Source organism: Gallus gallus, chromosome 12 (genome assembly GCF_016699485.2).
Source record: "Gallus gallus isolate bGalGal1 chromosome 12, bGalGal1.mat.broiler.GRCg7b, whole genome shotgun sequence".
Classification (NCBI taxonomy): Eukaryota; Metazoa; Chordata; class Aves; order Galliformes; family Phasianidae; genus Gallus; species Gallus gallus.
In genome coordinates, this window is record NC_052543.1 from 11786590 (window position 1) to 11811179 (window position 24590).

The 24590-nt window shown below is 45.5% G+C and overlaps 1 protein-coding gene across 7 annotated transcripts; it reads left to right on the forward strand.

Annotated features, from left to right (window-relative positions):
- Positions 1-124: 124 nt before the first annotated feature.
- On the forward strand, positions 125-22172 carry QRICH1 (glutamine rich 1). Of its 7 annotated transcripts, XM_046899751.1 has the most exons (13): positions 146-244; positions 957-1017; positions 3566-3743; positions 4523-4852; positions 12249-13268; positions 15987-16164; positions 16777-16931; positions 17700-17814; positions 19089-19197; positions 19527-19678; positions 20349-20439; positions 21240-21433; positions 21721-22168. In XM_046899751.1, exons 4-12 carry the CDS (start codon positions 4544-4546, stop codon positions 21430-21432), a joined length of 2322 nt encoding a protein of 773 aa, XP_046755707.1. In that variant the 5' UTR covers positions 146-244; positions 957-1017; positions 3566-3743; positions 4523-4543; the 3' UTR covers position 21433; positions 21721-22168. The 7 variants fall into 7 exon arrangements, with proteins under 7 accessions (XP_046755708.1, XP_046755707.1, XP_025010163.1 ...); XM_046899752.1 differs by lacking the exon at positions 3566-3743 and having other exon boundaries at positions 125-157; XM_025154395.3 differs by lacking the exon at positions 3566-3743.
- Positions 22173-24590: the final 2418 nt, after the last annotated feature.

The window sequence follows — 24590 nt, forward strand, 5'->3', positions numbered from 1 at the left end:
CCCGCCGCGCAGCGCGCCCCCCGCCGGCCGCCCCCACCGCGGGAGCGCGGCCCCTTTAAGGCGAGGGGCGGGCCCGAGCGCCGAGCTCTCGCGGGAGTTGAGGGCCGCGCTCTCGCGAGGCCGAGGTAGCGCGCTGATTGGCTGCGGGGGGTTGAATGTAAGATGGCGCCCAGGGAGCTGTGAGGGGAAAAGACTCGGGGCCGAGGCGGCGGCGGCGCGAGTCGGCGGCGGCAGCGGGGCCGGGGTGAGGCGAGGCCGGGCCGCGGCGCAGCGCAGCGGGGCCGCCGGGCCGGGGAGAGCGGGGGGACGACGCGAGGCGGGGGGACGGCGGGGCCGGGCGGGGCCTACCGTCGTGCGCAGGGGGGGAGGCGGCGGCGGCGGTTCCGGGGGCGGCGCGGGCCCGGCGGGGAGGGGGAAGGGAGGAGCGGCCCCGCCCGGCGGGAGCGCGCGCGGCTTCACCGTGCCCGCGCGGGGCGCGCCCCCCTCCGCGCCCCCCTTCCCTCCGCCTCGCTCGGGCGGCGGCAGCGCGCACCGGAAGGCTGCGGCCTCCGCCTTCCCACCGAGCCCAAACATGGCTCCTGCGGCGGGGCGGCGGCGGGGGCTGCCCGGGGCCCGCGGGGAACAAAGGAGGGCCCCGGCGCCCCGCTGCAGGTGGAGGGAGGCCGGGCCGGGCCGGCGGTGGGGCCGGGCGCGGTGACGGGGCGGTTTGTGCCGGGGGACCTCTGGGCTCTGTCACCGCTGCTGCTGCCTTGTGCTGCTGCCTTGTTCTCAGCTCTGCCTTCCCCAGCCCGGTGCCGTGACAGGTGCGGAGGGAGGGGTCCTATCGCTGCCTTCCCCGGAGCCCGGCGATGTCTTCCTGATCATATTAAGTGGCAAAGCCTATTGAACGTAAAATGGTTTTAATAAAGAAAAAGGAACCGGGGATGGAAAGGGCTTCTTTGTTCTGTCTTCTCCAGAACGTTACAAGTCTAAGAGCTCAGGACAAGAGCAGCAGAAATACATGCACCATGGTGACTGGTGAGTCCGGATCGTCCACATGCTGCGAGTCGTGTGTGTGTTCTCAGTAACCTCGGGCTGAGTTATGAACTAACCGTGTGTGCTCGCGATCGTCAGAGGGCTTTGTGCCCTTATTTCCTAGAAGATGGGGTAGTACTGAGAAGGGAGGGCTTACATCCACTTAGCAAAGGAAGCGTTCTGCTCGGGTGCTCTTTTGGCTTCAAAATGTGCTGCTGAGGCCTAAGGGAGAGTTTGCTGTTTCTAACACGTGTCTGATGGTTCAAGGGAACGTATCCTGGTGAAAGTGGCAGCTGCAGCAGTGAGCTGCGTGCTGCAGAACCTTGGCCTGTTGAATGCGTTCAGAGGTTTTCTTCTGTTCAGAAACGTGGGTGAGTTTAGTTGTAACAGCTGTGGTTTGTGGTTACAGCATTACTTTCCTGGATCTTCACCTAGCCCTGGTACCTGTGCTGCTGCGTGTGGCTGTGAAGCACAGCCTGAGCCATCCGGTGCTCTTTGTTAAATGTATCCCCAAGCAGCCTTTGGGTAGATGGGAATGATTCTGTGTTACCTGTGGTGCCTTCAGCTCTTTCTGTTGGCTGGAGTTGAAAGGAAGGTCCTGTTGCTGTTTGGGAGCAGGAACGGTGCTTTCAGTACCATGTGGCATAATGGGGTTCTGCTCCATGCTTGGGACTTCACATGTTGCAGTGGCTTGCAGAAGCATTTCAGGGCTTTATTTGTTATTAACTCTTAGTGTAGTAATTTCACGCCAATAACAACAAAGGTTTTTCTGTGCTAGGTGAGAGCTTCCTTGTGACAGCTTGTGGCAGGGGAAGATTCACAAGACCAGAATGGTAGGCTGACTGTGGTGCTGATTAGGATGGAGCAGCTGAGCAGGGTCAAGCATTTGTATGTAAGAAATTCATGCTATTTGTTCTGCTTCCTGGTGGTCAGAAGAGGTAGGTGGTGGTTTGGTGGTGAACCTCCTGCTGATCTTTGAGCCTGTTGTTTCTGTATCTGGGTTTCTGGTAGCTTCTGATCTCTGCCGTGGAGGAGCACGATGTGTGTATAAGCAGCTCCTGGGAGAGGGGTTGGAGTTCCAAAAGCGGTGTATGAGCCTTCATGCGGTGTAGTTCCATGACATAACTTTAGCTGTTTGGGGTTAAAGGTAACTACTGATGTCTCTTGACAAGATGAACAGAAAGTGAATAACCTCCTAAGACACAATTGATTCCCTGAGCCCTTTCAGCAGAGTAAGTGTGAATGCAGCAGTAAGGAGGAGGGCAGGACTTTGCCAGGGGTTGAGCCCTCCCAGTTCTGCAGCAGTTGGCTGTCACAGCAGCAGCAGTGAAGTCAAAGAGCAGCTGTTAGTGTTCACTGCTGGGCTCCTGGCATGGCATCCTTGAGGCTTCTTCCCCAGAAGTCTCCCCTCTGCAGGCTGTGTCTGCTAATGCACCTCTAGGTGGCTGTGCACTGTGATTGTGCTGTTCTAAAAGCTTCACCATGGTACTTAAGTAGAAAATGTGCAAGTTCTAAGTAGAAAATTGAGACAGGTTAATAACTGAAAATGTGTTTACCTGCTTGAGAGCGTCTACCAGAGCTTCTTACAGTTAGGTGCAAGATGAATTTGTGTGCTGGGTGTAGGTCCTGTCCGAGTCCCTGAAGATGTATTAGTAACTTTTAATCTCCCACTGGTGTCACCTTGGACATGCAGTCATTGGTCACCTGGAAAAAGATTGATGGAAGAAAGGTGCAAAGCACCGGCTGAGCCTCTTCAGTAGAACAAGCAGAACATCAAGCTTAGATGTGCTTAGTTTTCCTTGGGTTCCTTCTCCTGGAAGAAACCTTGCTGAGTCAGCAACTGAGTGAGTAGTTTTAGTGGCTCTGTCACGCAAGCCTGAGAACTTGTCAGAGCAGAATCACTGACAGGTAGGAGTCTGTCAGTGTCTCTCTGTCTGTCTCTCTGTCCAGCTCTGGGCTCTACGGGAGCTTCTGTATGCTAATTTCTACAGAATTGTTGTATTAAGCAAGTGGACGCTGTTATCTTCTGCTTTGTATTGCTGAGGATCAATACGTGTTTTAAGCAGTCATTCCAGAAATGGTATATTCAGCAAGCTGCCTCGTGTTCCCTTACCTGTGATGTTCCTTCTTGCTCACATGGGCCTGGTCAAACATGCTAGCCGTGAACCTCCTCCATGTAAACAAAAACCGTGTGTGTTTAGGCTGCTGTCACGTAACAGTGAAGAGTGGTTAGAGATCACTGCAGCGCTTGCAGGTATTGGTGGGAACTGGGCTTGGACTTGGCAACGCGGTTACGCCACTGACAGCCTTGAACTCGCTCCCGTCTTCACACGGTTGTTGCAGTCTTCTGTTCAATCAAAAACCTCTGTCCTGGTTCCGCTTGGTTAAATCGCTGTGAAATGTTGCAAAGGGTGCTGCTTTTCATACTTTTTCTGTTAAGGACTGCAGTCAACATGTGCATACAGTGATGTTGTCCCTTTTTCTATCTCTCTGCCAGTAATACCAGATCTCTTCTAGTCTGAGTGCTGTGCTGTTTCTTGTCCTTTCACAGCCATCTCAGCAGCTGGTGGTGTTAGAGCTCAAATCTATTTACCCTTTATCAAGACTAATGAGTACCTTAGAAACAAGCAGTATGCTCACTGCAGAAACAATTTGTGGGTTTAAACAAGTTAAGTCAATAAGAGAAGAACGCTGCTGGTGTGTACCCTGGAGCTTCCTAATGTTCTCAGGTGTAGCCATCTTTTTTTTTTCCCTCCTTGCACTTGCTTTCCCAAATCATCTGACTGCTTCTATCTCTCTTCTGTCTTTACACGTTTCTCGTTAACCTCTTCCTGTATTAAAAAATAGCAGGAGCCAATGCTGCTGTTGGCTGCTTAATTTCCAGAGTTCTCCTTCTCCGTGTGTGTAGTTCTGTTTGAGGAATCTCTTGATTCCAGTGCTCTCCTCTCGCTTGCTGTGTTCAAATCGATAGGGCTGTACTAGTCCTAATAGCAGAGGGATGAATGCTGCGTCTGCTGCTCCTCTGTTCTGCTTCCTATTAGCTGCCTAGAGTAGAGCTGCATGGCCTGACAGAACACGCTGCTCGGTTCTCCACCTCCATGGCTGTGAAGCAGAGCCATGTGTATTGATTTCTGAGCTTCTCTTGCTAGCATTGCATGCTGCAAACGAATGAGGTCTGTGATTTGATTTGTTCTGTGATGAGATTCGCCTGGTGTGGGTGAAGTATAATTCTGGAAGGTGTTACATGGCAGTGAGCTCTTTGAAATAGGTGTCATGATTGTACCCGATGTCATTCAGACTTCCCTGAACTGCTGAGGGTTAATTTGAGAGGAGTGTAGCACTGCAAGGTGCCTCACAAAGCTAAAGCATCTGTCTCAGGGCATCTGGCCCTGCATGTTTGCTGGATTTCTTATGGTGCTCAGTATGAGAAATTAATTACTGGAGTTGGGAATGTCCTTGCACCAGAGGAGCACTGTAGTTAAGAGTTTTCACTTTCTCTTTCCTTAAGGAACCCTCAGGACCTTACAATATGAATAATTCTCTGGAGAACACCATTTCCTTTGAAGAATACATCCGCGTGAAGGCGCGAACGATCCCCCAGCACAGGATGAAGGAGTTCCTGGACTCCCTGGCTTCCAAGGGGCCGGAAGCTCTGCAGGAGTTCCAGCAGACGGCCACCACCACGATGGTGTACCAGCAGGGCGGCAACTGCATTTACACGGACAGCACAGAGGTGGCCGGGTCTTTGCTTGAACTTGCTTGCCCTGTGACAACCAGTGTCCAGCAGCAAACTCAGCAAGAGCAGCAGATACAGGTTCAGCAACCACAGCAAGTCCAGGTAAGCATCTTAAATCGTCTCTGAAGGTGTATATGACTTGTTGGCCCACAGAATAGTGTTCAGAGCCAGCTACTGGCTAACCTGAAACCAGAGGAAAGCGCTTAAGAAGCAGGACCAATCAACTTCATGTAGAACACTGCTTCCCTCTTGTTTAAGGAATTTGGTAGTAAATTTGTCTTACTGTGCCTCCATTGAGCCCCACTGTAGGAGGAGTAACATACATAGCAATGTAGTGGTGTAACCTATTTGAGAAATGGTTGACAGTTTTGGCATGTACACAGCTCCCTGAAGCCTTGCACTCTGTGAAGCAGCTATAAATACCCTTCTTTCTCTGCTGGTCTTGCTTTTCCTTGTTGTTTAGAGTGGCAGTGGGATCTAACTCTTGTTGCTTTTATTTTTTATTTTTTTTAATGAAATCAATACTCTTCAAATAATTTTACTTGAACGTTCTAGAAGCTGTAGTTCTTGAACTGGCTTCTAAAGCTGGAGAGAAATGCACAGAAGTTGATCTAAGTTGTGAACCATGGGAAGATGATTTTTGTGAAAGGTGTTCTAAAAGGTGCATATGTACCAAGGAAGCTGGCTCCTTTGCACGGTGGTAGGAGTCTTCTGCAGCTCTTTTAACAGATATTAAAGTAATTTGTATTAAGTTTTAAATGAGAAAAATCCAGCATCAAGAAAAAATATGTAACTTTGAGGACCAACTGCCTTGGTCCTCAAATGCTTAAAGAGCTCATAGGTGGCAGGGCATTACCAAGGTTCTCTTAAGGTGCATCTCTAAACAGCTGAACTCTGACTGTGGCTGTGATTTTGATACACTTCAGATGGGAAAGTTGCTGACTTGTGTAGCCTGCATTGTGAGCTTTCTTCTTTTGCAACAAATGAGGGTACCATTGCTGCGATACAGACTTCTGCTGACATCTCACTTGTGTGCTCTTATCCTACAGTGAAGACAAACTTTCCTCTTTCATTGGATAACTTGTCTCCCAATTACCCTTTCTATCCAGTAACTGAATGCTCAGCTAGGACTTCTGTAACCTGTTGCCCTACAGTAACTCGTGACACAAGGCTTTTGAAGAATAAAAGCCTGTAGTCTCACAGATAGATACCTTAGATCTCTGCATGAGTCTATTAGAAGTGGTCAGGGGTGGCTTTGGTTCTGCCAGCTAGCATGTTTTGGGGGTGAAGTTTCATTTTTCAGTTCAGCAGAAGAACTATTAGAAGGATTAGGGCTTTTTCAGTGCCTCAGCCTTGAAGATGTTAAAGGCCCCATACCAATCTTAAAACTGACAAGGAATATGTATGTATGCATGTGTTTCTTACTGCTGCCTCCTTTTGGAACTTCTCAAAGCTCAGGCTTGACCCTTGCAAGCCTCCTAGTAACAGAGATAGGGAGGGAGGTCAAATATCATATGCTCCAGAGAAAAATAAGCTCCTGACCTTCTTGAAAATAACCATAGAGTTGCTGCCAGAGTTATGTTCCTGTTTTGTAAACTAAATGGCCTGCACCTTATGGAGAATGGGAGAAATCTAACGAAAGTCAAGTTCTCAAAAAGCTTTCCTAAAAAAAGCCTTTGTTTTTGGTGCGACTCTGCTTTAGAATACCTGCTTTCACATCTGTCAGTACGGACAGTAGTGTTTGTATTGCCTCCTGTGTGGCTCTCTTCAGCCCGTTACCACCTCCCATCACAGTCTGGTGGCACATTTTGTACCTGATGTGGCTGCAGCTTTCATCAGCAGTGCCACTGGATTTGTCAGTATTCGAGCATCTGGCTCAGAATTATCTTTGAGTTAGCCTTATTTCTCAGAATTTGGGTAGAGAAATGTCTTTGCTCATCTGTAAGAGTTCTTCAATGTTTTTTCAAGATTTCTTGTCAAGATCCAGTTAAGGTTAAACCTATAAACCTATGATGTAGCATGCAGACGTTTCATGACTGTTTCTGTGGCAGCACTGGCAAAGCCTGGTGGCTTTGTGTGAGCTAAACCCCAGGTTGTGTTGGGGTGCTGGGGGTGACAGTGTTCTTCCAGAGCAGTGTGTCTGATTCTTCTGGCTCACTTTGCTGTTGTTTTATGATAATTTTTGGTCATCCTCTGAGATCTTAATCAAACTTAAATCATCCCAGTTCTTGACTTGATAATCCTTTTAATTCTTGCTAATCCAATTGCAAATTAGTGAAGACCCTCTGAATGACCGTGCTTCTATCTGGCAGTGTGGCAGTGTCGCTGAAGGTGACTAATAATATCACAGGTCAGATGACCTCATGGCTGCAAGTGCTGATGACAGCCCTATGATCATAAAGATAGACAGTGCTCAGGTTTCATCCTCTGTCTTCGTTGCTGAAGACAAAGACTGCGTGACTGCTGCTGCTTTTATTTATCCTGGCAAAATATGCTTCCTGTTTTGAAGGAAAATTTGTCACCTTAGGGTTTTCTTGCCTAAAAGATTCAACAAACTGTTGCTTAACATTTATTTTAAAGTAGATACCGCTGTTCAGTTAGGTTATATAGTAGTTGGTGCTACAGTGCTAGTGTCCCGGAGCTCCTTCCATGCTCAGTATCACAGTGATGATGTTATATCTTAATAAATGGTTTAGCATGTCAAGTTGTCACACCCTGTGCAGTGTCAGGGGCCAGGTGGGAAAGGCTGCGTTTTGCTCCAGTAGAGTCAGAGTTTTATCAGCTTGGCCTCTGAGATTCTGCTAGCTGGTTTTGGCCATCGAGGCTGCAGAACTAATGACACCAACAAGAAGAGGTGTTAGCACTGACTTCCTTAGAGAACACAGTATTTGTGCAGTAGTGAACCCCTTCCTCCTTTCACTTCTCATATTTACCTGCAAGATGTAGCTGGAAGGATATCAGCAAAGAGTCAGTATTGGTGCAGGGTGAATTCACTGCATGCAGGGAAGTTCATCCGTTCTAACCTTTCTTAGGACAGTCTGATGGCAAGGTTGTAGGAGCTCCTTGGGCTAGGGATGAGATGAAGGTGGTACAGGTGAGCTAGGTTGCTGCACTAGATAGGAAGTGGTTAAATGACTGTTTTAGCCTTCCTCGGATCTGTTCTATGACTTCAGACCAGTAAAGGCATTGTTTGCAACATAAAGCAGGAAAAGGTGCGCTTCAGTGGCTCAGAAGAAAATCTTATCCTTGGCTCTGCAGAGAATGTACCTTTCCTTCACTTCTGGTGGAAATGGCTGTCCCCTTGTCCTTCTCTTGGTTCCGGGTTCAGCTTGCTTTTCTAACACAAGGTATGGCTCCTGTTTGCTTATCTTTGAAAAACATTCTAATAAAGAGATATTGGTGTAGCAGCTAGTATTAACATTTGCTAGAGCGGGCTGTGCTACTTCAAAGAATGGTTGTAATAGAGAGTGATGTTTTAAAGATAGCTCCTTCTTGTATATGGAAATAGGCTCCTCTTCAGGAGAGGGAAGCTGTTTGTTTTCCTTGCTTCATGTGTTCTGACTTAGGTCTAAATCCTGCCTCAGAGTGCAGCTTGTCAACATAATCTTGATATGGTAACTGTTGAAACATGCAAAATACCTTTGTGGTCTATGGCACTGTCTCACTGATGTTGATGAATGAGCAGAGGAAAAAACCTGGACTGAGTTTCTGGTAGTTGTTCTGAAAAGTCGACTTGTATTTTCCCTGTAGACCTTATTTACTTTGATAGGTAGCAAAGGACTTCCTGTAAGGCGGTCGAATAACAAGTTCACCATTTCCTGCTACTTCAGTGATCAGTCTTTTCACCTATTTTGTACTTGTCTGTATGCTGTAGGTACCTTCTGACCTAACGTTAGAAGGAGCCCTTTATTACAGTGTTGGTTCTAAGTGCTGGGAGTCACTTGGTTTTGAGGGAGGTGCATTTTAAGCCTTAAATGGGGCTAAGAATGGTTAGGAAACAGCAATTGTGCTTGTCAGTGTTTTTGACCAGGTGGTTTACTTCCATTGGTTTGCTCAGGTGTGGAAATCCAAGGTCCACCAACGTAGCTCCTGCTGCCTTTTGGAGTATGCTTCTTCTATCCAAGTTTGCTGCTTGTCCCCTCTTACGTGTCCTGGGTTTTGAGCCTAACTTTTGGGATTGCCTTCAGATGAAACTAAGGCGTAAGCTGTAGTCTTGTTTTGGGTCAGTGTTACTGAGTGGCTATTGATCTTCTCTTTGTGTGTGCTCAGTTCTAGACAAAATGTGTGTTCCTTTTTTTTATTTTTCCTTAAAATGGCGCAAAGTTTCCCCCTTGAGGGAATTAAGCTGGGTTCTACCCTGCTATTACAAGACAGGGCAGGCATCTAATGCTTTCGGTTCTCTAGTCTGCAAGTATTTGGCCCAACTTCTAGCTATTTTATGGTAAAAATGCATTTCTCTTTAATTGCAGCCTGCTGGGAAGTGATTATTTTCATGCTGTTGCATCCAAACTTCTGACAATAAGCAGTCTTTCAGTATTGGTGACTTGGTGTGTTATTCTACTGCACCAGTGCAATCCAGGCATTCCCAGCATAACGTTCTTCTTCCTTCACCTTGGTGCTGAACATCGCTGTCTCTGTTGGTCTTTGCCTGCAAATTTAAAGCACTTTTTTTCTGTACAGAGTATTTTAACAAGTCAACCACTGATGCTGTTTAATTCTTTGTCCTTTTGTCTCAAACGAGTTTAGTCTTTAAATCTGAAGTGTAGGCTTGTAGCACTCCTGGGTGCAAGCTACTCGAAAATGGAGAGGGAGTTGCTGCAAAATATGGTTGATTAAAAATAGATATGTAATTCACAAGGGATGTGTAATGTGTAGTAGGTAGAGCTTCAATATTCCTTTAAATAGGAACAACCTCTACTTGGAAACGTGATGTCAACAGTTTGCAGTATGAAGAACTTGCAGCGGTTCTGGAGTCTGACTTTCACAACACATTTGGGTCTGGGCTCTTTCTCTGGATATTAAAAAATAAAAAAATAACGTTGTGTTCTCTAGAACAGTAGCTGCACAGCTCAGTTGTAGAGGTTAGGATTTAGTTCTTGCGGAGTATTGTGTGACTGCAGGTCATGATTACTCACCTGCTGGAAGTGATGGAAGCTGCCCTTGGCTTTTAGAGATGTGGGCTTAGGCTGTAAAAGCAGAGAGGAGAAAGTACCGCTCTGTTCTTAGGCTGTGCCTCTTGCTTAAACCCATTTCACAGCCTATCTAACTGCACTTAACACTATGAAATTGTCTCCTTGCAGGAGAAGGCTTTCAGGTCTTTCTGCTAGTGACAGAAATACAGATTTCATACACACAAAGAGAAGAGGGTAACAAACTCTAATGTAAAATTCTGCATGTAGTGAAGGTGGGGTACTTCTGAGGTATTCTCAGTCAACGTGCATATTCTTAAAATTCACTGCAGAAGTACAGGACAAATGACACATTTACTTCTTTCTGACGTGATTCTAAATGTGTTTCTCACATGAGCCTGAAAATCTGCTGTGTGATAATGCATTTTAGATTGACCCATCCTGTGCCTTTGTCTTGCAGGTAGTGTTTTGAACGAGGGCTTGTATTAATGGTTATTATTAGTAGTCATTAGTGTTATTTGGGGGAATACTTGCCTTAGAGGTATAATTGCAGTTGACTTTCCTAAACTGAAGTCAGGACAGGGACCTGTGCTTGGGCCTGCTTGCTGGGCACTGCCCATAGTGTGGGGCAGTGTGGTCTGAGTATCAGATGGAACTGAAGAACTGTCCAGTAGGTGACTTCATCTTTTTCAATTAACTCCTGAGCAAATCACTCGCTGATGCAGCTTTTTAAGCTGCCATGCTGGTGCAAGGTCGTATGTGTCTTGTTACCTTGCAGGAAATTATATAAAGTCCACATCATTTGGATTACAGTATACTGCATGCAGCTGTCAGCAGGAGCCTCTAAAATTCACTGTTCTTCCCAGGAACAGAATGAGTTGCTAACAGGAGGTGACTTACACAATTGGTTTGCAAGTGATGCATTTTGCTACCCCACATACTACTTAGCAATTCTTAATTGGCTGCAAATGAGTCCTTAGCGTGGAGGTTTTTTTAAGACGTTTTATAGGTGACTGTAGGAAGTGGGGTTGAGATTTTGTATAACTGTGCAGCGTAAACTTGAGTGTAGAGTCTGTTCAGATGTTACGTTTACTTGTCAGGCTTTGATAAGTGAGATGAAAAAGGCTGAGGGAATGTGAGCCAGGGAGACACGGTTTTATGACTAAATAAATCAGTGTTGGGTTCAAACATCACGTAGCGTTTGTAGGTGCTACTAAAAAAGTTTGTGTATTTGCAAGGAAAAGCTGAGTGATTAATGCCCCCTTTAAGCTTTAAGGAAGCGTGGAGAAGCTGGTGATCGTGGAAGGCTGGGATGTTACTTCTGAGAACAGGGCAAATGCAGCAAATTGTCTGGGGAGTGAAATGAGTAAGCCTTTGGAGAGGAGGGCAGACCTCTCTCAGTGTCCTGGGAGTGAGGACATCAGCTGGGTTGGGCATAGGAATATTTATTTATTTCCCTTGGAGTTCAAACAATTCATTTTAGTTCAAGTACTAATGTATTTTGTCCATAGTATTTGGCATTGAGTTAAATGCATGAGATAGAAAATACAGCTGAACGGCTTGGGCAATAAATGGAATTAAATGGAATAAGCAAATAATCAAAAGCTAACTGGTTTTAATTATCCTTGTCAAATAAATACTGCTAACATTTAAAAGAGCAAATGCTGTAGTGTTGTCCTTTAGCTCAAGACACAGATTTAGTTGAAAATTGCACTGTTTCCTGTGTTAACACCTGGTTATGTAGTGCTACAATTAACAGTTGGTTTCTAAGTAATAATTCTCTGCTTTGTGTGGAAGGAGCCCAGTGCTGGTTTCAGCTTACCCTCCTTTCTTGCTGCCTGTCCCAGGCTCCTGCAGCCATTTAGGGGCTGGGGTTGACAGCAGTAACGTTAGTCTTTAGGGCGTAGTAGGAATGAGGCAAAAACTTGTACATCTTGTGCAAGATACACAAATTACAATTCCGATGTTGAGTTTGACCTAAAAATCTCACTATAGCAAGGCCTGTGCTGAAATAACACTTTGCAATGGAAATAGCTCTGAAGACTTTCAGCCTTCAGGCCTGCAATCTCTTGGCTTGAGCCAGCAGCGCTTTGAGGATGGAGAGGCAGCTCACGTGTTGTTCTGTCTGCTCGTGCAATACCATGTAAACACAGCACCTGCCCTGCTTCTGTCAGCTGGGTGCTTCTGGAGTAGCTCATCTGGTTTAGTTTTCCTGAGATCTTTGGTAGTAGTTTAACTCCACGTATTAAAACTGAACGTAAAAGACCTGGAGCACAGCTAGACCTCCAGTGATGTGCAGTCTCTGCCAGTGGCCCCGCTGCTGGTTGCTGCTGCCTGCCATCGCTAACTGCCCGATTGGTGTCTTGCAGGTTCAGGTCCAGGTCCAGCAGTCACCGCAGCAGGTCTCCGCCCAGCAGCTCTCTCCGCAGCTCACTGTCCATCAAGCTTCTGAGCAACCGATACAGGTCCAGGTGCAGATCCAAGGCCAGGGGCAGCAGCAGGCGTCCCAGACAATACAGAGTCAGTGTCTTCAGAGCCCCAGCCCGTCTCAGCTGCAGGCAGCTCAAATCCAAGTGCAGCACGTGCAAACTGCCCAGCAGATCCAGGCTGCGGAGATACAGGAGGAGCACATACAACACCAGCAGATCCAAGCACAGCTTGTGGCAGGACAGGCCATTACTGGTGGTCAGCAGATCCAGATCCAGACAGTGGGGGCGTTGTCACCTCCACCTTCTCAACAAGGCTCTCCGCGAGAGGGAGAGAGGAGGATCAGCACCGCTAGCGTCCTTCAGCCGGTGAAGAAACGCAAGGTGGATATGCCTATTACTGTATCGTATGCTATTTCAGGGCAGCCAGTTGCCACAGTGTTGGCCATTCCTCAGGGCCAGCAGCAAAGTTATGTCTCTCTAAGGCCAGACTTACTAACAGTGGACAGTGCCCACCTGTACAGTGCCACTGGGACCATTACTAGCCCCACTGGAGAGACTTGGACCATCCCTGTTTACTCTGCTCAGCCACGTGGTGACCTTCAGCAGCAAAACATAACCCACATCGCCATCCCTCAGGAGGCCTACAATGCTGTCCACGTCAGTGGCTCCCCAACGACACTGACCACAGTGAAGCTGGAAGATGACAAGGATAAGATGGTGGGAAGTACTTCAGTAGTGAAGAACTCTCATGAGGAAGTGGTGCAGACTCTTGCTAATTCACTCTTTCCAGCGCAGTTTATGAATGGCAACATCCACATTCCAGTGGCAGTGCAGGCTGTGGCCGGGACATACCAGAACACAGCACAGACAGTGCACATATGGGACCCGCAGCAGCAACAGCAGCAGCCCACACCCCAAGAGCAGGGGCAGCAGCAGCAGCAACTACAAGTCACTTGCTCAGTAAGTTTAACTTGCTTGGGTCTTGGTCCTCAATTAACAACTTGCAGATGTTCTGGGGAGAGGGAATGTGAGCAGACAGCTTGTATCGAGGAAGCAGAGATGCCTGTCTTCCTCTGGCCCGGGTGTGACATGCAGCATTTGTCTTTGGATGTAGGACTGCCACACATTAATACTGGTACATATTTATAGAATGCAGAACTTCCCAAAAGAAAGTTCTGCATTGATCTCTGTAACAGAAATGAATAAGCAAGTGCGTATTGCTAGCTTCCCCATAGCAGCTATTTCAGGGTCTATAGTCTTTTTTTTTTTTTCCTGAACTGTTTGAAGGAAAGGTGAGGACCACAGCAACAAAGTCAGCTGCATAAATGCTCTAGCGGCCTAGTTGTGGTTACTTTGTGTTATGTGGCATTTGGAGTTCCCAGCAGATCCAGTGCCCAGTTAAAATGTCAAGATCTGACTAGTTGTCAGAGCAGACTTCATGGATCAGGTGTACCCATCTGTAACGCTGACCTGTTTCCACTGAATGCCTGGCGTGCAAGAACACCATAATGACCAATGGCAAGTAACTATCTCTTTGTCATGCTTGACAAACATAGCAGCCAAATTTGCTGATCTTTTTAAAAAGGGTTTTTAATTGGGTTTTAGAACTTAAATGAATAGGGAATTAATGACCTGTCTTATATGTGCAAATGAATGTAGTTTATCTTTTTTTTTACTTAGAAGGTGTAGAGATTGATCTGTGTCAGAGCCTGTTCTTGCTGAATGGAACGAGAGCAAAAATACCCACATCTGCTAGCACAAGTGTTATTACAAATTCCTTCCAGTTTATAAATAACACTTTATAAACACACACATGCCCTCTATTTCATCAGTAAGCAGTGGGACAAGGAGGATTGCTTTTTGGCTATCACGTCTGTTTCTGAATCGAGTCATAGCCTTGGTGGGCTACAGCACATGTCTTCAATGAAAAGGGTTCCCTGCATGTCTTGAAGTGTCAGTTGCTGGGTGCACTCTTCTGTGAAGCTGTACTTTAACCTACAGCCTGTAGGTCATGTAATACATCCGTTGTTTTCTTTCGCTGTTGTCTATTGTTTGTTTGTTTGTTTTGTTGATTTCAAAGAGCTTTCAGTATCTTTTTTTTTTTCCCTGTATTGGTCTATTAGAGATAACTTTATTCCTTTCAATTACTCAAAATAAGTTGACTGAACTTCTTGCCTTTCTGCTGAACAGGTTTTTGGGGGAGGTTATTTCAAGGGTCTTTTAAGAATACATTCGTAGAATCCTTTCCAAAGTATAAACTCCATAATTTCTCTGATTTCTTGTAAAGCTTCTACCAATGCTGTGTATTCCTGTATGTAGTGGTCCACAGTACTTGGGTATCGAGACAGTATTCTGATTAAAAGTCTGTGGAGTTCTGGGTACTGCATAACCTAAACATGGAAGCAATTCTGGAAGGCATGTGCTCTTCTTCTAGGAAGGATGATAAAGCTGCTGTAGGTGAGCATCTCACTTCTGGGTGGTGTCTGTCTCACAGCTGTGAGACTATGTGGTACTCCCTGTCAGTGTCAGCTTAGTTGGGACAAGCCTTAAACAGCTATTTTGTTCTCTTTTTGAAGAAACACAAGAAGTCATTTAAAAATCAACTTCCAGACCAATGACTCTAGCCTGTGTGTTGCTTTCACACCAGATGAGACAGCTGTGAGGTCAGGGCAGCAGATCCCCCATCTAGATGGGGCTGGCAGGGGTGGTTGCTCTCTGTTGCTCAGAGGCTGACGGGGCAGTACTCCAGAGGGGAGCGGGGGCAAAATCCTGGCTCCTATGGAGATGGAGTGTCAGTTCTCACCCTTGGGCTCCTGTCCTCTTTGCAACAGAGGCTTGATTGACTGCTTTGCCATCTGCCTCCATAAACCTGAGGCCTTTCAGTGATAGTCTCCCACTGCAGCTATGGTGATGGAGGGGCTGATATGCAAACAGGAGTTGTGAGCTGATGCAGGAACAAACAAAGCAGCAACAGAAGCACAACAAATCTGAGGTAGGCAGTCTGAAAGCTCCAGTCTGAGGCTTTTACAGGCATCGCCTGTCTCATTGTGGTGTTGTGGTGGCTTTTTTTTGGTGGTGTTTTGTTTCTGGTTAAATTCACGTTAAATTACAGGTATTACTGATGTGTACAACATTTTCATCACGGACTCTTAATAGTGCCAGAGCAATTGGGCCTCTCTTGCTGTAGTGAGGTGGTGGTCTTTTGTGATGGCTCAATGTGGCAAGTTGTATAAAGTCAAGAAAAACACATTTGGAGCAAAATCAGTAGTTCATTTTGCTGTTGGAGAAGAGACCAGAAGTCTGTTTGTGAGAGGATTTCAGCTCTATGAAGTTTCTTGTCAGTGAACTAGCTTCTCTGTGACACTGCTGCAAGAATCACACGTGGCTGCTGGGTCTCCTGTGATGTCCTGCAGGACTTTTGAATGCATCAATCAGCAAGTAGTGTGTGTTTGCTGAAGGGATTTTAGATATGTCCATTAAAAAAAAAAATACTTGGAGAGACAAATGTTCTTTCATGAGCAGTAAGCTAGACAGCAAAGATTACGTGCCTTGGACTAATCTGGAGAGGGTGTTGCAAAAGGCTGATGTCCTGGGGCTAGAGGTAGCACTGCAGTTAATTGTTTTCTATGCAACTGTTGTATTTAAAAGTATCTGCAACTGAAATGTCTTCTTTCATAGGCTCAAACTGTTCAGGTTGCTGAAGTAGAACAGCAGCAGCAGCCGCAGACTTCACCTGAACTTCTACTTCCAAACTCTCTGAAGCCAGAAGAAGGGCTTGAAGTGTGGAAAAGCTGGGCACAGACCAAGAATGCAGAGCTGGAGAAAGAAGCCCAAAATAGGCTAGCACCTATTGGAAGTATGTGTCGTGACAAGAGCTTGCTTTCAGTCGTTGCCTAATCTCTACTTGAAATATTAACCGTTCGCCGTTCCTCTTGGAAAGCACCTTTTTGTCAGTGATTATTGTTAAGTTTAAACAAGTATTTACTTTGCGGTACTAATTATTGCATGATCGAAATGCCATAGGACGTGTTCTAAGGGAAATATAGGTCTGTGCTGAGGTGACTTGAGCAACTAGTCTAGTGACTGTAGGAAAGGATATTATGTGACTGTAATGCGTGGCCGAACAAAATGGCTGTGTGTGCCAGCCAGTCTGGTAGAGCAGTCATGGAGCTGCTGTTTTCCTGTTGCTGCAGGGCAGTGTTTCATTGTACGTGGTAAAAGAAGGCTGTCGTCATGCAGTTGGCAGGGCACAGTCTTCCTCTTGGATTCCTGCCCGCTTATCTTTTTGGTAGATCTGACAGCTTAGAGTCTTGATTTATTTTGGTTTTCTTTGTTGTACTGGGAGAATGTGGTACTACTAGGACTGCCGGATAGACAGCAGAGCTGGAGATGTGGGAAATCATTCCTGAAAGGTCAGAAATAATATGGCTTTATGGCTTAAATAATAAGGCTTTGTTTTGTTTTCTAGGACGTCAGCTGCTGAGGTTCCAGGAAGATCTCATATCTTCAGCTGTGGCTGAGCTGAATTATGGTCTATGTTTAATGACACGAGAAGCACGGAATGGTGATGGTGAACCGTATGATCCAGATGTGCTCTATTATATCTTCCTGTGTATTCAGAAGGTAGGGGGAGGACAGTTCTATGCGCAGCAGAGCTGTGCGTCTTGTCAGAATATACAGGGAGGATTCTCCTTTATAAGAAGGGAGACTTGCTTCTAATGAGCTTCCCAGAGATTTCATAAGAATAAAGTCTTTGCTTCTTCAGTATAAGAAGGAAAAAGATGCACTGACTAAATGTAATTGATAAACAGCAACGTGCTTCTTTTTTTCCTGAAGTAATTTATGAAGAATTGCTAGTATGAGTTCAGTGTAATGAAGAAGTCCTTTTAAGTTCCTCTTTTGGGAGGAGGGAGGAGCAGGGGATGATGTTTGAGAAATCTATGAAGACTTGATCTAGCTGAAGCTTTAACAGGCAAAAATTTAGCTTTTTATGGCGTGGGAAGTCTGAACTGGTAATGTCAGTATGCTTCCTGGAAGAGCTGCAGGAACAGAACTAAACTGATAGGAGAATTGGCATCTACCTCCTTATCTGAAGGAGTCTAAAGTCCACAGGACAGTCATGTGAATTAACTTCCAATGGACACATCTAAAATACGAGATGAACTCCAACCAACTTTGCTGGCTGTCTCTCCTTCCTGTCTTTGCATTCCCCTGATAGTAACTGAGATTATTTGTTCTCAGTGCAGGGGTCCTCACTTCCCTAGGTAGTATGTATTAGTCTTCAGTGCTGTGAAGTGTTTGAGTAACCGGGTGTGTGGGCTCTTAGGATAAAATCTTGTTTGAGAGGAACATGCTATCACTGTACTGGACTGTGCTGTGAATCTTTTGCAGTATCTCTTTGAAAATGGGCGAGTAGATGACATCTTCTCGGATCTCTACTATATTCGCTTCACTGAATGGCTGCATGAGGTTCTCAAGGATGTACAGCCTCGTGTTTCCCCCCTTGGTAAAAACTTTTAAGAACTTTCTTAAGGAGTTTGGAATGTTTAATTGAAAGCTACAGCAGGAGTGTAGTATGAATAGAAAACCTTCCAAAATAAATAAATCCCTAAGACAGATCATATTGATCAGGTAAAAGAATGTTCTATCTATAGGCCGTAGTCCCCATTAAGGAGTGCTTGCCTATTGCTTGTCGCCCATCAGAAAGCAGATAGTGGACACTCTGTGGCTTTATGAGGTTGGCTTACTTGGAGATCCCTGATCCCAATTGAGCTTCCTCATCTGAAGCGCTAATACATCTTGCCTGCAACACACATTGTTGCTTTGGGAGATGATGCAACACTGTCATGTTGCCACAATCAGATGGATATGGTCTTTCCATATCCAAACCCACGTAGTGTCAGGTGGGTTTTTTTAATAAAAGCACAGATAGAGCCTTTGCTGCTCCAATCAAAAGCAGCTCATCTCCACCCTGTGTTGAAGATGATGGCAGCAGGGGTGAGAGGACAGTTTGAGAAAAGGCAGGTTTTGTGTACAAAAACTAGAGTGAGCGTTGTGTTTTTTAGGGCACAGAAATCTGTTTTCTTATGACTTCACTGCCTTTGATCTGATTAGATGCCAGTGAAGGAGCTATTGCTTGTGTTCAGATAGGCAGCTGATGTTATAGGCTAGGTGGCTACGTAGCAGTGTGAGTTTTGGAATCCTTTTGTTTTCGCTCTGGCTGTTTGATCTGTGCTTTGTCATTCCACAAGCCCTAGAGTTTATAGAGCTGTCTGTTTTTTCTGTTTATCTGTGTATTTGGAGTATAGTATTTCCTCTTCTACACAAAGGGGAAAAAATCTGAGAATCAAAGGATTAGTCATGTGTCCAAATACATCACTTGGCATTGTGTACTGACTGAGGCTGTGCACAGGGCCAAGAGCTGATTTGTTATACTGGCCTGCCTGCTCTCACATATTATTGGATTAGGAGCATCTGCATTGGAGTTAGGCCATTAATTAAAAGCTGTTTAAGCACGTATTTATTTCTGTCTGACTGGAATATCTAGACATATTGCAGGAGTATATTCTCTGCAATTTGAGGTTGATGTGTATATATACAATTGTTTTCCTAACTGTACCTGCTATTAAAGTTATTTCTGTGGTAATTAATCTTGTCATCATTAAGGATGTCCTCCTTCCCTTATAGAACCCAAATCTTCATACTTACGGACCAGAAAATGCTGCCTTTGTTCCTGCTGTAAATGTCTCCTGGCATGATGCTGATTTTTGATTGTTTCAGGTTATGTCCTCTCCAGTCACGTAACGGAGGAGATGCTGTGGGAGTGTAAGCAGCTGGGAGCTCACTCCCCTTCCACCTTGCTCACTACGCTGATGTTTTTTAATACAAAGTAAGTACTTGTGCCTGTGAGACTTTTGCAGCATAAAAACTTCACTGTCAGGGTTGTTAGGAAACTGCTGCACTGGATTAAGGCACTGTCGTGAATTTTGAATGGTTGCAGACAGAGCCCTCTTGCAACCCCATCAGGCAAAGAAATGCAGTGCAACAAGGAAAGAGCTAGCAGAGGGGAAACTAAACTTCTGCCTGTTGCGTGCTTTGCTGGAATAGTCTTTAACTCAGTGTTGATTTGAGCTTCAACTGGCTCTTGATGAGTAAAGATAACTGCGTTACTGTAGAGGCTGTATCCTCTGAGTATCCTGTATTCTCTTTCCTGATCAGATACTTCCTGTTGAAGACAGTAGACCAGCACATGAAGCTGGCCTTCTCCAAGGTATTGAGGCAGACCAAGAAGAACCCTTCCAATCCCAAGGATAAAAGCACGAGTATCCGCTATCTGAAGGCTCATGGTGCACACCAGACAGGCCAGAAAGGTAGTGTCTAGAATTTTCTATGGAAACAACTTACTTACTGGGCTTGAAGAGACATAGAGATATCTGCAGGTGGGACTGTGAGAACCCCAGGCTCTATCAGTTATTATTATCAGCCTAAGAGAAAGAAACGTGATCCTGAGAGAGCGTAGTACCTTTTAATAATAAGTATGTTTTGGAGGCAAGCCTTATCTGAGGCAGTCAGAAGCTGAGGATAACTTGCCTGTTCTGTTTTTGTGGGCAAGGGGGCAACTGTTAGTGTTTATGAGCAGGGGGAGAAACTTCTTTGGAAAGACTATTTTTTTTTTTTTCAGAGTGCTCAAAGCACATGAACTGTGTAGAATTACTATAGAAATGTGGTGTGCCCCCTTGAAAGCATGAGCCTGAAATTTGGTTCGGACATTGCATTCTCAGTGGCAAGATCTCTGTCACTTGGGCACAGATAGAAATGGATAAATGGCTATGGGAAGGTCGTATGGTTCAGTATGCCTGGAATAAAGCAAGCTCTCCATGTGATACTCTGAGTACTTGAAACCAGGCAGCTTTGTCCTGGAACAGCCGTGTCTCTTACCAACCACTGCATGGTGACAAAATACTTCAGAGACTGTGGCACTGCTCAGCTTGTTGTGCTTCTCATACAGTGTCTGACTGACTTGTGGGGGTTGGTTTCTAGTTACAGATGACATGTATGCAGAGCAGACTGAGAATCCAGAGAACCCCCTGAGGTGTCCGATAAAGCTGTATGACTTCTACCTCTTCAAATGGTGAGAGCCTTCATTCTGTGCCTATCATTGCTTGACTTCACTGACTGGGTTGCACAGCATTTTGTAGCTGGCCTAGTTTTCAGGGCAGCATTTTACTCCTGGCATAGTTTCTGCATTTGCATAAATTTACACAGATGGGGAAGGGTATTGATTATGAGAGGGTGGGATTTTGCTATATGGTTGCCTAACTTAATTTGGAACTTTTGTGGTATTTAAAGAGACAAATTGTAATTTGTGAACTGGCTGCTTTTAATCTCATACTTGCTCCGAAGGTTTGTTGCATTGGCATGAGCTCATTGTTCTGCCTGTGACTTGCAAGCAGGCGATCTGGAAGCATCTGCTGCTTGGGATTAGGGTCCTATTCAAATTGGCTTCTGAACAAAAATGAGGACTAGAAATTAGAGGGAGCGTCAAGGGACTCACCTATAAATTATTATGATTCTGATAACTAAAGTATGTGTTCCTCTAATGGATTGCTCTGCAGATAGCCTGCATGTGAAAGATATCCTAATTCTGCTTCACTCTGGTCTTTAAGGCAAGCATTTGTTATACTTACCAGTGGGAAATAAAAACTACTTACTTGTAGTTGCTGCCATGGCTTTTTAACCTTGGCATGGCTTAAACACTTGGGACCACCGTTGTCCCTACGAGTAACTCCATACCTACAGAACAAGTACCTTCGTGTCTCCTCAGCCAGATGTTCACTGTCAGGATTTGTGAGGCCTGGGATGAGGACAGGGGAGGTCTCTCCCTCCCAGGACATTCCGTTAGTCTGGTTATTTCTGATCTTCCTCATGCAGCCCCCAGAGTGTGAAAGGCCGGAATGACACGTTTTACTTGACTCCGGAGCCAGTGGTGGCCCCCAACAGCCCTATCTGGTATTCCATCCAGCCGATCAGCAGAGAGCAGATGGAGCAGATGCTCACCCGGATCCTGGTGATACGAGAGATTCAGGAAGCTATTGCCGTGGCTAATGCCAGCACCATGCACTAAGGCATCCTTCTTGGCTCAGAAGGGGTGGGGTGGGGTGATGGGGGAGGGACAAGCAAAGAATTGTACAGACTTTTACACTAAAGGAGATGCCTAAGTTTTTGGTTTTTTATTGGTGTAGCTATGAAGCCCTTTTAGGCTTCTTCTCTTTAAAAGAATCTAAAGGAAACCTACCCATTGTGTATCCTACCCAACACACCAAACTGTTGGAATCATTGGAGGCTGCATATCCCCTGCGAACTGGGAGCTGTGGAAAGCTGCTGGTTGACTCTGATTTTTTTTATGATGTAGAAAATATGAACTACAAGATTGGCCTGGATGACTGGGGCCTCTGTCTCCTTGGAGCACGTGCAGCCTAGAGGGCACAGAATGATGGATGGACCTGCTCAGCCAGTGGAAGAGAGGCAGGCATCTTCTTTTCTTGTGCTTGGACGTTAATTTGCTGTTGTCTTGGAAGGAAGAGGAGAGAGTGAACTACAATTGTCATTTATACAAAGAAAAAAAAACAAACAATGATTTCTATTCAGACCTTTAAGTGACATTTTTAGATGTTAAAAGTACAAACTTTACCACACTCTTCTTTTTTGGCCTAATACTGAGGCCTTAAACCTTGAGGCTCCTGTGCCTGATGGAATTCTTGTAACATACACTTGTGTATCATATAAAGATACCACCCTGTTTCTCTTATGTATTCTTACTCTAGTTGTTTATTAAGAATGATGAGCACGTCTTTTCAACATGCCATTGAACAATGTGTCTTTATTTGGGGAAGAGTGAGCTGTGAGGGTGGGGGGGGGTCGTTAAACAAAGATCAGTATGCAAACTGGTTGTTTTCATCCCTGTTTGTGCTTTCCAGCTTGAGTCTGCTGGACTTCTTTCACCCTGACAAATTAGGAAGGTAGAAGGGGATTGAATTCTATTAAAGGACCTGGCTTTCTGCTTGCTGATGGAAGCTTGGTGTCAGGCTAGGAACGTGGATCTGTGAGACCAGATCAGGCTGTCAGTCTGTCCTACATGTTCTGTGGCTGGCCTGTGAGGCTTCACTCCTAGGCAAATCCCCCTCTCCCCGCCTTTACAAACACACCATACCAACTGTGTCAGAGGGAAAAGGGCCTTCCAGGGCATTCTGGGAGCAGCTTGTGGCTTACTCCTGCCATGTAACAGCTTTTTCAGAGTTTAACACAGCTGTGTAGCTTCTGGCATCATTCATGATCATAACCCCCAACCATGTAGCCTTGCCTTCCTGCATCTTAAATAGTCGCTGTATTCTATATTATTAACAAATAGTCTGCTCTTTTGAAGCCAGTGGGTAGCCAGCTGTGCTTGAAATGGGAGATCACTCTAGCCAGGCTTGTGATTTGTGCCACCAGCTTCTTGGATGCAGAGAGGTGACTCTGTTTCTTGAACTTGTCTTCCCTGCTTTTCCATCTCATGTCCCTTTCCTGTTCCAAGATACATAGATAGATATATACTTATATATATATTACAATAAAAGAACTTGTTTACAGGCAAGCAACTTTTTTGAAGCTTCTGTTGGCCAACACTTGTCTGTATTGAGAAGGAAGATTTGCCGTCTCCGTTGGTTGTGCACAGTGTAAATCTGCACATAGAATGAGAATAGGAATAATGTTGTCTGCTTCTGTGCTCTTGATCCTTGTAGAGGTGTGTGGGCCTAGCGAGACTTCAAGCCTCTGATGCTTCATGTTGACGGTGTTCATGAGAAAGCAGATGTGCTTGAATTGGTTGTATGATTAGTTTGTTCCCTGTATAGGACTCTGTGCTTAAGGAAGTGCAGAGAGGTGAGGTAGCAACTCACTGTTATAACTGATACCTGCACTCTAACATAGACTTATAGCTTAGTTTCCCACCTCAGAGTTATGCAAGGGGAAAAATAACATTGGGTTGGTGTCCACATCCCGGTGGGTAAGTTGGGAAGATGGTGTCTGGATGGTGTGTCACGTTGACAACGTACACCTTCAGTGAAATTCAGCCATTGGGAGCCAGCAGCTGCCTCCTGGTAAGGCAGCAGTCAGGATTGCTAGTACCATTTCAGCTGTCAGAAGCCTATAATCCCTTTACCATACTGTAGTTACTGGCCCTAACTGAAGTATTTAAGGATGTGGTGAGGGGCCAACTCCCACTGTTACAAACAGGTGGGTGTGGTGGTTGTTCAGGATGCTGCACAGGCTTGCACAGAGCAGACTTCCCATTCTTTTGGGCAGCTTGCCCTGTCTTCAGAAGAGAGACACAATGACGTGAGAGAAACTGCAGACAGACCACTTGTGCTCAAGTCCCAGTGTGTGCTCTGCAATACTGCATGTGAAACTAGCTCCAGCACGCCTGCACTCATGTGAGCCTGCTGCTTTTTCCGTCTCCATCAGAAATGCAGTAGGTATTCAAGTCATCTGCCAGGTACTAAGTGTACAAACCACTTCATTAAGTGGCTTTGGGAGTCACCTTACTCTAAAATTGCCAGAAGCTGGGATAACTTAAAAGATTGTTAGGGCAATTTCAGGTTAGGGTTGAACAGATAATTCAGCTGAAGTTTCAGGAGAAACAAAATCCCACATTACCTAAAAATTCTCGATGGTGCGTTCTCCTTACTGCCCGTAACAGCACGATGATCTGAAGTCTTTGTAAGAGAAGAGTTCTCCTCGGTCTTGGACTATACAGCTTCAGAGTGGAGGAACTCGGCCTATACTTAGGTGTGGAGATCTCCTAGTGATTGGTTGTGTTCTGACAGACTGAAGTGTTCCCATTACTTTCTCATTGTTCGGACACATCTAAGAGATGAACTTGCTGACTTAGAAGTGGACTGCTGTACTGTTCTGTACCGTCTCATCAGAACGTCCACTGTGTTAATCCATTCCCTATTTTTAGAGACAATCGATATACTGTGATTTAAGGATTATTTTTCTGGGCCTGGCTTCTAGTCTGGCTCTCTGGAGCTAGTTTAAAAGGTACAGTATTTCTAGAATATAACTACTATGTTCTTTGATAGTAAAGAACAGGATCTACTCCCTTTTAGGGGCTCATAGGAAGACGTGCACGGAGTAGCACAGGAGAGTGCTGTGGCTTGGGGTTGCTATCCAAGTTCTGGGAGGTGTTCCCAGTCAAACATGTAAAATAGCTTTTTAACACTTTCCTATAACCAGCTTGTT